The following is a 13,285-nucleotide window of genomic DNA, read 5'->3' on the forward strand; positions in this document are numbered from 1 at the left end:
GTTCAGTTCATTGAAGTTTGAAAGTTTATGTGAAAATTATCAGTGAGACAGTTTATATCTAGAAAATTTTCCTAATAGTATTCTACTTAGAATTAACTTTTAAAAAAAGCACATGTGTCACTTGGCGTGTGTCACTCTTAGTGGTACTGAATTCAGATTTGAAAGGAAATTTTGTTTCAGGTACCCCTTTTAAAAACACTTCTGTATTGTTTTGGGAAACTCCAGCATGCTACATACCTACATGTAGCTTTAGTTTTATTTAACCAGAAACACATGACTATTAGTAGAGTGTAACTATCATTTTAATATTGCTAATTTGTTTGTTAATTCCTCCTGCATAAGTTTGACTTGAGGATCTTGTCTGATGTAAGACCAAGCACAATTACTAGTGTGAACAAAAGTTAATGAGCAAAATTGTCAAGTTGTCTATTAAGGGTATAGTTAGCTGTACAACAAAGCTTTTGTTGTAGGGGATAAAACAAGGTAAAATAATTAAACATCTGGCAGGAGATCTAATTTTGGCTTAGTATTTTAATCATATTCTCTTGGATAATTATAATTGATTATATAAAAGTTTTAGGAACTTCTAAGATGGCCCAAATACATATGTTGAAAGTACATGTGATTATTTTGCATTTAATGTCTGAAGGTAGTTGCAATATGGATATTCATATTTGGGTGAGCAACACTGTAACTCAGCTAACACGTCTGTTGTAAATAAAGTTCTGGAGTGGAGAGAAACTAAACAATTGTTGGGTCTGTATTTTCCCAAGAAGAGAGAAGCAACTTTCTGAGATTAGTTGTGAGTTTATAATATAATGAAATGTGTATTTCTTGTCATCTTTTAAGGAATATGACTGTTTCCAATTAATCACTGCCAGTGAGGAAACTTAGAGTTCAAGTTTTGTAGTTTACGCTACTTTGCACCTCAGCATCCTTTGAAGTATGGTAGCCAAGGGAAAATATGGAGTTTTTTAAGGAACTAGTGATTTTAAGCCTGAACAAATTTTGAAAGACTAATCTATGAAAAGGAGATTTGCCATCTTCAGCATAATTCCAGATGGAAGGCAGTAGGTCAATGGAGAGAAGTTACATAGAGATTTTTAAGTAAGTTTCAAGAAGACCTTATTAATAAACTCTATGCAACAATGACTGAGTTGTCATGGGGACGTGTGGTGAATGTTCTGCCCTGGACGTTTTTAAACAGAGGTTAAAACCTATCAGAGGCATATTTTCTAAGGGGAGAAGAAAACCTATATTAAATTAATACTAAATGGCTGTTTGAAATATAAACATCTGTAAATCTAATTTATTCTCCGTTCTTGATCTCATTTCTGAAGTGTGATGCCTGCTGTGGCAGTAGATTGTGTTAAGAATTGTATTGATGATTGAGTGCTGATGTCAGGTTTAACCCATTTCCTCTTAATCGCAATTTTTTATCTTTCAGTTAATGTGAGCGTGTTCACATTCTTAGCAATGTAATGATGCCTTTTTCATAAGTGGAAAAATATTAAAGGGCATTTTGGAAAGCAACCATTTATCCCACCTGTATTGCAGAACACCTACTATATGCTAAAATCAGAAGCAAAGGGCAAGTTGTCAGAATTCATTATATCGCTGTGCCCTTGTTTCATTCCTTTTATCCTTTGATCTCTGTACCCCTGACAACAGATCGTGCTGAAATTGGAAGTGCTGACAATCAGAAATAAATTGCCAACGATAACCCTAACAAATGACCAAAAAAAAAATACATTCCATTATATCATAAACTCACAACCCATTCCACAAAAAACCATATGAGTTGAAGAAACACTGTACTTTGTAAGTTGATTATGGCTGAATAGAGGTTAATAACAATGTCCTAGTGGCTATTACCTTGGCTTAAGCATAATTCTTGGCAAGGGTTACACATTTTTGCTTTGGGGATGAGGTCAGCAACATACCTATACTAGTGTGCTACTAGGTGAACTCCCTAAATGAAGCTCATAACCAAGAAGAAAGCAATACCAGAAAAGATAGAGTAAATAAAAAACTTAGGAATAAGTGGGACTAGAAAAGCTAGAATAGCTAGGTCCTATTACTTGACCAGAGTATACTGGTGTATGTACCCTTTGTAATGTTAAATATAATTTTACATGTTATGGGCATGTGGTGGGCATTCCAGTCCATCTACAGAAAGACATATGAGGCAGCATTGCTCCATCCCTAACACCTTACAGCCTCTTATGAAGCCTGGGCATTTCTGTATTTTAATCCCTAATATATATTTGGGTGGTGAAATGTCATCAAAGTTAATTTTTTCCTAAACACTCTGTGAATTTTCAGTTGTTTCTTCTTAAGAACGATTGACTTGGGCATGTTGGCAATAAAGGAACTGCTCTTTCCATCATTTGTCACGTGACGCTGCTCCCTTTTATCCATGTGGCTCTTGGCAACAGAAAACTGCAGTGAAGGCCACGGCTCAGAACTGGCCCCAGTATTTGAGACCACATCAGCTATTTGAGGTTTAAAAGATCTTCTTTCTTGACTTCCACCTCTATGTAAAACTGTCAGAAAAACAAAATTACCCAGGGAGTCTACCAAACGAGATGCTTTCCTTGCCCTAGATATGCTCAATAAAAAGGAGGTGAACTGCAGTTCTCTCCCTTAAACACGGAGTTAACTATCATGCAAACCAGACTCCATTTAAAAAATTCTTCTACTTTATATTATATCCTCTTCCGCCTGTTGGAGTTCTTAATCACTTGTGTATGGGATATTTAGGTTTCACTTTAAATTAGCAGTAGCAACTTAATAGAATGTGTAAAATAAACTCTTTATACTAAAGGCATTTGCAGTGTATTGAGAGCAACTCTGTTAAACAGTTAACTGAGAGGAGTTCTCTTATAGAGTGTTGTTTAGGGGAAAGTCAATGAAATCTGCGTTGGTGTTAGGGTGAGACCTTATAACATCTGGTAGGGAAATGCTCCATGAATGTGAGATTAAAATCATCCCTCTAGGGGTTCTGCGGCACAAGAACAGAAGCAAAGGAGGATGTAGCAACTCCTGACAAGCCTCAGCAGTCCCAGCAGCTAAACTGGGGTGAAGGGCACAGTGTTTTTCAACCTCTGCCTCCTGATTGGATTGATAAACAAGTGTTGACTAAAACTTTTCTAGTCTGTTCAGTTTATAGCCACACTTGTTTTTCTCACTCTGGCATGGTTGTTCAAAAGAATTTTGAGGACTTCAGTAAACTGTTTGCTGAAGAATTTCATGTAGCTTTTGAGATTTTTCTAGGTAACTTGGACATCTAGAACCGAATGACAGTCATTCATCCTTCTTTACATGTTTAGTGCGGCATTTTCAGCCAGTTCCACCTTCACCATGGTTAATCATTAGAATAAAAAGTCCTGAAGCATAATAAAGGCTTCAGTCCTTAAATGTGCAAAAAATATCATGTTTATGAATGGACCTCTCTTAGTTGGGAGCAGTTTCACCTGTAAATGAGTAAGTGACTGTGAGGTTGTCCGTTGTGACCAGTATTGCTGCAGCTAGACCCATGTTCAATTGAAGCTGCTGTTCTCTCAAAAATGAAATAGTGAACTGAGACCTTCATTGTGCATTCAAAGAAATACAAAGAGAAGGAATGGATCTGTATTTCAAATATCATTGGTGCTATTGGCTTAGACATATTCCCTTTATTGGGTCTGTTTTGCAAGCCTAAATTTGAGCCTGAAGAGTTTCTCCATATAAATGTCTTAAGTATTGCAGTGGCACATCCATCACCTTTTTGCTTTTGAATTACAAAGATAACCTTAAGATATGATCCATATACTGAGCAATGTGATACATACACAGAAAGGGTGAGCCTCCTCAGTGATGAAATCAGCCAGTGCCCAAGAGGAAAGTAATAGGCAGAAAGGATAGAGTTGATGAAAAAATTGATTCTTTTCCATTAAACTGTACGTGATGTGTTTTTTATGAAGCAGGCATCAGCTGAAGGAGAAATATTTTTTCAACTAAAAACAGATTGATGGTAAGGGAGAGGAAAAGTATGTCAGGGATCACGGGATAAATATGTGTCTTATTCTGTTACCATCTCATATAATGAGAAAGTTGAAAAGCATTCTATTATAGCTACTTAAAATGTTTACTTGGACTTGGTGGTATTAACACTTTTTAATGTTAATAATGGCATTTTTTGTAAAGTACATGTAGACTTCACGCATCATTGTTTTCTCAATTCTAAAACTTGTTTGGCTTATTTTCAGGTTTACCAAAGATGCAGGTCATTAGGAACTATTCTGGAACACCACCCCCAGCTCTGCATGAAGGACCCCCTTTACACCTCCAGGCCGGGGATACGGTTGAACTTCTGAAAGGAGATGCACACAGTCTGTTTTGGCAGGTACTATTGTTACAGGAAAGGGGTCCTGATGCAGACCCCAAGAGAGGGTTCTTAAATCTTGCCCAAGAAAGAATTCAGGGCAAGTCCACAGTGCAAAGCAAAAGCAAGTTGATTAAGAAAGTAAAGGAATAAAAGAATGGCTACTCCACAGACAGAGCAGCCCCGAGGGTTGCTGGTTGCCCATTTTTATGGTTATTTCTTGATGAAATATTAAACAAGGGGTGGATTATTCGTGTCTCCCCTTTTTAGATCATATTGGGTAACTTCCTGACGTTGCCATGGCATTTGTAAACTGTCATGGCGCTGATGGGAATGTAGTAGTGAGGACGACCAGAGGTCACTTGGTTTTGGTAGGATTTAGCCGGCTTCTTTACTGCAATCTGTTTTATCAGCAAGGTCTTTATGACCTGTATCTTGTGCCGACCTCCTGTCTCATACTGTGACTTAGAATGCCTTAACTGTCTGGGAATGCAGCCGAGTAGGTTTCAGCCTCATTTTACCCAGCTCCCATTTAAGATGGAGTTGCTCTGATTCACACGCCTGTGACACTATCCGAATTATAGTTTGTTAGATTTAATGCATGATTTATTACTGCTTAAAGAAAAATGACTCTTGTCTTTAGAAACTGCATGCTTTCAGCTTCAGAAATTTTACATGATATGCAGAAAATATTTTTTATTAACCTTTTTTATATTTACTAATGCCAATGTGGCAACAAAAATTGGAACACTAGAGAAAAATACTATCAGTGCTGTGGGGTCATAATTATCATTTTTATTAAAAATTCCTACTTTACCAGAGCATTTTTTCCAAACCTAGGACCTGTGGGTATGATCTAATTTGCATGGCTTTAATATATTAACAGTTCACTTCAGGGGAACTACCTAATTAGCTTGCCTGTGGCCATTTCTGACCATATTTGCTTTTTGCCTACCAACAGTAATACCTGGAGTTCTCAGAGGTGCTCTGGGCATTATTCATAAAATCTATGAAATGTGAAAAGTAAGTGAGCATGTTGATGTTTGCCCATGATGAAATCTCTCTTGGCCTGTGGACCTTTTTATTTGGTTGAAACTATTTTTGAACTTAGGTAAATATGGTATCATGTTAAGATTGAATAAAGCTGTTCATTAAATTCCCGAATTTCATGTGAATGTTAGAAATATTTCCCAATGTTGTTGAGGAAAGAATTTGTTAACAAATCTATTGTGCATTGAGGGAAAAATAAGTGAGGATCAGCAGAAAGATCATCACGAGTGAAATGTGGTTAGAGGTAAAAAGAGAGAAATCAGAGAAAAGACTGTTGGATAATAATCAATTGTGCACATGTGGAAGGGACAGCTGTTTTATTTGCTTAAATCTATTTTATTGTCTGTCATTTTGTTATGTAAGAATGCCCAAAGATTGAACATTTATCTGTAAACACCATTTCAATGGTGTAGCCAATGATTTTTCCAAAGCTCCACCATTCTTCTTAAGTATCCCACTCCTTCCAAACTTCATCCTTCCCAGAAAAAGAAAAGAGAGAACAACAGACTTGAATGCTACTACCTCTTCAGACCACTTCTGCATCTGTCAGCCTAACCAGAAAACATACTTGCATTTGTAGCCATAAGGTTCCTCACATTCAAGACTTATCTTTCTTCTTGGACTTTTTATACCATATTCCATCAGCTGGCTTTTGACTCCTAAATTTTCAACTTCATTCTCTCCACTGTCTCATTTTCTGTAGTATATAAATATACTCAGTCTCCTCCCATATTCAACACATAACTCAGCCTTTTGTCTGGTCATGCCAGACACTCTCTCACCCTCTTCCTCTCCACAACCAAAGCTAAGCTTGTTGGGGAAGTAGTCTGTGCTCAATTTCTACCACTCCATGTCCTATTCATAAGCCAGCCTCTTGCAGAAACTACTCCTTCTTGGATCATTAGTGCGACTTTATATAAAAACAGCTTTGAGATGGATGGTAAACTGTTCATAGTTTAAGTGTACAATTTGATAAGTTTGAACACACACATACATATATATATATATATATAAGTGAAACCATCACTGTAATTAGGATAATAAACATATCCAATATCATCCCTAAAAGTTTTTGTGCCCCTTGGTAATCCCTCCATCATGCTCCTACCTGTTGCTTTGTTCCGCCTCGCCCAACAACCCTCAGCAACCACTGTTCTGCTTTCATACTGGAGATGAGTTTGTATTTTTTTAGAATTTGATGTGCATCACATAGCATGTCTTGTTTTTTGTATGGCTTATTTCACACAACATGATTATCTTGAAATTCCATCACGTTGCTATGGGTAATGATAGTTCTTTCTTTTTATTGCTGACTATCATTCCATTTGTGGAGATAGCACAATTTGCTTACCCGTTAACCTGTTGATGGACTTTCAGGTTGCTGCTAGGTTTTGGCTATTGCAAATAAAGCTTCTATGAACATTCAAATATAATTCTTTGTATGGACATAATGCTTTTATTTTTCTTAGGTACTAATGCCAAGAGGGGAATATATAGATCATATGTAGATATACATTTAAGTTTTTGAGAAATTATGAAATTATTATTCAAAGTGCCTATACCATGTTACATACATTTCTCCCAACTATATTTGCGAGTTCTAGGTGCCTCTTATCCTTGCCAACATTTGGTATGGTCATTCTTTTTTTTTTTTTTTTTTTTTTTTTTTTTTTTTTTTTTTAAATACAGGGTCTTGCTCTGTTGCCCAGGCTGGAGTATGTGGTACAATCATAGCTCACTGTAGCCTCAAACTCCTGGGCTCAAGCCATCTTCCCATCTCAGCCTCCTGAGTAGTTGGAACAACAGGCATGTATCACCATGCCTGGCTAATTTTTTAGAGATGGTGTCTAGCTAAGTTGCCCAGGCTATTCTCGAACTCCTGGCCTCAAGCATCCCTCCCACTTCAGCCTGCCAGGTAGCTAGGATTACAAGCATGAGCCAGTGTTTTAAATTTTATTTATTCTAGCGGGTATATAGTGGTGTCTCATTGTAGTTTTGATTTGCATTTCATTAATCATTAATTCATTAATAGTGTTGAACATCTTTTTGTGTGCTTATTTACCATCTATATAACTTTGCTGGTGAAGTGCTTGTTCAAATATTTTGTCAGCTTTTTAATGAGCCATGCACTTTTTTATTATTTGGCTTTGAGAGCTCCCTAGATATTTTGGGGAAAAGTCCTTCATAAATTATTTTATTTCCATATGCTTCTCCTAACCTGTGGCTTTTTTTTTTATTCTCTTGATAATGTTATACATAGAGCAGAAGTTTTTACCTTTGATGTAGTCCAATTTGTTAATTTGTTCTTTATATGGATCATGCTAAAGGTATTACATCTAACAAATCTTTGCCTACCCCAAAGTTACAAAGACATTCTCCTTTGTTATCTTGTTATCTTCTAGAAGGCTTATAGTTTTAGGTTTTACATTTGGGTTTATGATTTATTTTGAGGTTTTTTTTTTGTATATGGTACTAATGGCAGAATTTTTTACATATGGATATCTAGGTGCTCCAGCAGCATTTGTTGAAAACACAATTATTTCTCCACTGGATTGCCTTTGTAAGTTTGTAGATAATGTGTTGTCCATACATATGTGTGTATATATATCTTTATGTGTATGTGCACATGTATTTATTTATATGTACTATATATGTGTGTATATATCTTTATATATGTGTATATATGTCTTTATGTGTGTGTGTATCTTTATACGTGTGTGTGTATATATATATCTATATGTGTGTGTATATATATCTTTATGTATATGTATATGTAAGTCTGTTTCTGGACTCTATTTTGTTACAATGATTTCTTTGTCCATCTTTGTACCAATGTGATGCTGTCTTGATTACTGCAGCTAATAAGACTTCTTGAAGTCAGAAAATATTAGTCCAAATTTGTTCTTTTCCTTTTTTCATAGGTGTTTTGGGTTTTCTTGGTCCTTTGCATGTCATATGAATTTTGCAATCACCTTGTCAACTTCACCAATAAAAAAGCTTGTTGAGATTTTGATTGGAATCACATTGAATTGTAGATTAATATAGGAAAAGTGACATCCTAACAAGATTGAGTCTTCTAATCACTGAACATACTATACTCCTCATTTATTTAGGTCTTTAATTCTCAGAAGTGTTTTGCAGTTTTCAGAGTTAAGGTCATATACATCTTTCATCATATTTATATGTAATTCGTATTTCATTTTGATGCTATTATAAATGAGTTTTAAAATTTTAATTCCTATTGTTCATTGCGAGATATAGAAATACAATTGATTTTTGTATGTTGATCTCTTATTCTTTAACTCTTATTAAGTTCACTGGTTCATGTAGCTTTCCTTATGTAGAGTCCAGCAGATTTTGTAATATAGACACCATGTTGCCAATGAACGGTTTTACTTCTTCCTTTGCAATCTGATTGCCTTTTATTTCTTTTTCTTGACTTGTAGCAATGGCTAGAATGTCCAGTAAAATGTCAAATAGAAGTAATGAGAGAGTATATCCTTGCCTTATTCCTGATCTTAGAGGAAAAACATTAAGTCTCTTACCATTAAGTATGACATTACCTGTAGTTTCTCATAAATGCCCTTCATTAAGTTGAGGACATTGCCTTCTATTCCTAGTTTGCTGCAAGTTTTCATCAGTAATAGATGTCGGATTTTTCTCAAATGCTCTTCTGCATCCACTGAAATGATGATATAATTTTTTGTTTTTATTAATGTGGCAAATTTGACTTTCATATGTTAAATCAATATTTATTTTCTATGATTAAATCCCAAGTGGCAATTATATATTATCCTTTTTATATATTGTTTCATTTTCATGTAATACCTTTGTCTGGTTTGGGTAATAATGTAATGTTCAAGGAATGAATTGGGATCTAGTCCCTTCTTTTCAATTTTCTAAAAGAGATTTATAGAATTAGCATTATTTCTTCCTGAAGTGTTTCGTAGAATTTACTAGGGAAGCTATCTAGGCCTAGAGTTTCCTTAGTAGAAGGTTTTGTTTTGTTGTTTGTTTGTTTATTTTGAGACGGAGTCTCACTCTGTTGCCCAGGCTGGAGAGGCTGGAGTGCAGCGGCAGGATCTCGGCTCACTGCAGCCTCTGCCTCCTAGGTTCAAGCAATTCTCATGCCTCAGCCACATGAGTAGCTGGGATTACAGGTGAACGACACCATGCCCGGCTAATTTTTGTACTTTTAGTAGAAACGAAGTTTCACCACGTTGCCCAGGCTGGTCTCAAACTCCTGACCTCAAGTGATCTGCCCTCCTCAGCCTCCCAAAGTGCTAGGATTACAGGCGTGAGTCAGCACGCCTGGCCTAGAAGTTAAAAAAAAAAAAAAAAAAAAAAAAAAATTATAAAACAAACATAGGGCTATTCAGGTTACTTGCTTCTTCTCCTCGAGTGACTTTGGTAGATTGTGGTTTTCAAGGAATTTGTCCATTTTGTCTAAGTTGTCAAATTTAATGGCATGAATTTTTATTCATAATATTTCTTCATTATCCTTTTAATGTCTATAGAATTTGTGGTTGTATTATCTGTCTCATTCCCGATATCAGTAATGTATCTTTTTTTGCCTGGTCAACCCGACTAGATAGGTATGCATTTTATTGATCTTCTAATAGAACCAGCTTTTGGCTTTATTGGTTCTGTTGTTTTTTTCCCCTATCATCGATTTCTGCTCTGATTTTTATTACTTTCTTTCTATTCTTTTGGGCTTAGTTTGCTCTTCTTTTGCTAGTTTGTTAAGGTAGGGTGTTTGCTCACTGATTTGTGTACTTTCCTTTCTTTTGCTAGTATAGTTAGTTAGTACTGCAAATTTCTTTCTAAGTGCTACTTTGCTGCCTTCCCAAAATTTTGCAAAGCTGTGTATTTTCATTTTCAGTCAGTTCAAAATACAGATGGTCCTTGACTTACGATGGTTTGATTTAATGATTTTTCAACTTTACAATGGTGTAAAAATGATGCACGTGCAGTAGAAACTATACTTGGACGACCCATGCAACCATTCTGTTTTTCACTTTCAGTACAGTATTCAATAAATTGTATCAGTTTTCAATATTTTATTATAAAATAAACTTTGTGTTGTATTATTTTGCCCAACTGCAGGCTAATATAATTATTTTGAGCATGTTTAAGGTAGGCTAGGCTAAGCTATGATGTTCAGTACAGCAGATGTATTAAATGCATTTTTGACATGATATTTTCAATATTCAGTGGGTTTATCAGGGTGTAACCCCATTATAAGTCAAGGAGCATCTGTACTTTCTAATTGCTCTTTCAGTTTCTTCTTATAGATTGCTTAGTAATACATTAATTAGCTTTGAAATATTTAGGGATTGCCCAGACATATTTAGAATTATTTTATGGCCCATCTCCACTGTGGAGTTTCTATTCTAATCCGCTGTTGCATGACATCTGAGATTACCTTCTAACTGATCTCCTCACCTCCAGAATCTTATGGTTTATCGTGGCCATAATCCACACCACTGCAAAATTCAAATGCAATTCCATAATTTCTTGTTAAAGTCTTTCAGTGTCTTCCTTCTAACCAGGCAGAATTGCCTCTTATTTATTCTTTCCTTATAGTAATAATGACAACAATAGCACCAACAACTAATGTTCACTATACATTTTTATGTACAGGGTAGAGTTTTAAGAATATCTTTGTTAATACCCATGATACTAATGAAAATTCTATAAAATGAATTACTATTATTATCCTCAATTTATAGATGAGTGAACTGAGGCACTGTGAGGTTGAATAGCCTGCCCAAAGACATACAGCTAGTAACTTAGCAGAGCTGTTATTCAGACATAGGAATTCTGGCCAAGAGTCCAAGCTCTTTACTGTTACACTCTACCACTTCTTTTACAATCATGTTATTTATGATGAAGCTCATGCTGCCTTCCTAAACTTCATGCACCTTAGGGATATTGGGATGGTGGCTGTCTTTATGCTAATTAAAGAAACTAGTTTTGTGAGTTTCTTTCACTGTCACCATCAAATTTGTGACTGTTTCAGTTTTATGATTTAAAAAAAATTTTTTTTATTATACTTTAAGTTTTAGGGTACATGTGCACAACGTGCAGCTTTGTTACATATGTATACATGTGCCATGTTGGTGTGCTGCACCCATTAACTCATCATTTAACATTAGGTGTATTTCCTAATGCTATCCCTCCCCCCTCCCCCCACCCCACAACGGGCCCCGGTGTGTGATGTTCCCCTTCCTGTGTCCATGTGTTCTCATTGTTCAATTCCCACCTATGAGTGAGAACATGCGGTGTTTGGTTTTTTTTGTCCTTGCGATAGTTTGCTAAGAATGATGGTTTCCAGCTTCATCCATGTCCCTACAAAGGATATGAACTCATCATTTTTTATGGCTGCATAGTATTCCATGGTGTATATGTGCCACATTTTCTTAATCCAGTCTATCATTGTTGGACATGTGGGTTGGTTCCAAGTCTTTGCTATTGTGAATAGTGCCGCAATAAACATACGTGTGCATGTGTCTTTATAGTAGCATGATTTATAATCCTTTGGGTGTATACCCAGTGATGGGATGGCTGGGTCAAATGGTATTTCTAGTTCTAGATCTCTGAGGAATCGCCACACTGTCTTCCACAATGGTTGAACTAGTTTACAGTCCCACCAACAGTGTAAAAGTGTTCCTATTTCTCCACATCCTCTCCAGCACCTGTTGTTTCCTGACTGTTTAATGATCGCCATTCTAACTGGTGTGAAATGGTATCTCATTGTGGTTTTGATTTTTTGATTTGCATTTCTCTGATGGCCAGTGATGATGAGCATTTTTTCATGTGTCTTTTGGCTGCATAAATGTCTTCTTTTGAGAAGTGTCTGTTCATATCCTTCACCCACTTTTTGATGGGGTTGTTTTTTTCTTGTAAATTTGACTTCATTGTAGATTCTGGATATTAGCCCTTTGTCAGATGAGTAGATTGCAAAAATTTTCTCCCATTCTGTAGGTTGCCTGTTCACTCTGACGGTAGTTTCTTTTGCTGTGCAGAAGCTCTGTAGTTTAATTAGATCCCATTTGTCAATTTTGGCTTTTGTTGCCATTGCTTTTGGTGTTTTAGACATGAAGTCCTTGCCCATACCTAAGTCCTGAATGGTTTTGCCTAGGTTTTCTTCTAGGGTTTTTATGGTTTTAGGTCTAACATGTAAGTCTTTAATCCATCTCGAATTAATTTTTGTATAAGGTGTAAGGAAGGGATCCAGTTTCAGCTTTCTACATATGGCTAGCCAGTTTTCCCAGCACCATTTATTAAATAGGGAATCATTTCCCCATTTCTTGTTTTTGTCAGGTTTGTCAAAGATCAGATGGTTGTAGATGTGTGGTATTATTTCTGAGGGCTCTGTTCTGTTCCGTTGGTCTCTCTCTCTGTTTTGGTACTAGTACCATGCTGTTTTGGTTACTGTAGCCTTGTAGTACAGTTTGAAGTCAGGTAGCATGATGCCTCCAGCTTTGTTCTTTTGGCTAAGGATTGACTTGGCAATGCAGGTTCTTTTTTGGCTCCATATGAACTTTAAAGTAGTTTTTTCCAATTCTGTGAAGAAAGTCATTGGTAGCTTGATGGGGATGGCATTGAATCTATAAATTACCATGGGCAGTATGGCCATTTTCACAATATTGATTCTTCCTACCCAGTTTTGTGATTATTGTACAACAATTTATTATTTTTCATAATGCTATGGGTGATAAGGTGGTTCTTCTGCTTCAGTTGATGGTTGGGGTGGTGGGAGCAGCTGTAAGGTCCTGAATGCCCGTGTCCACAGGATTGGCAGTTAGTGTTAGTCTCTGTCTAGGAACTCAGCAGAGGCTCTCTGCACATTGACCTCTTCAGTGG

The 13,285-nt window shown here is 36.2% G+C and overlaps 1 protein-coding gene across 3 annotated transcripts in view; it reads left to right on the forward strand.

The window, feature by feature from the left end:
- VAV3 (vav guanine nucleotide exchange factor 3) overlaps positions 1–13,285 on the forward strand; it is a 398,937-nt gene that overhangs the window by 325,000 nt on the left and 60,652 nt on the right. For all 3 annotated transcript variants that reach the window (XM_024235630.2, XM_054530500.2, XM_054530501.2), the window contains one exon: positions 4,251–4,387. In XM_024235630.2, the coding sequence (XP_024091398.1) occupies positions 4,251–4,387 (137 nt within the window). The remainder of the gene's footprint in view (positions 1–4,250; positions 4,388–13,285) is intronic.

The sequence above is a fragment of the Pongo abelii genome, chromosome 1, assembly GCF_028885655.2.
Source record: "Pongo abelii isolate AG06213 chromosome 1, NHGRI_mPonAbe1-v2.0_pri, whole genome shotgun sequence".
NCBI lineage: Eukaryota > Metazoa > Chordata > Mammalia > Primates > Hominidae > Pongo > Pongo abelii.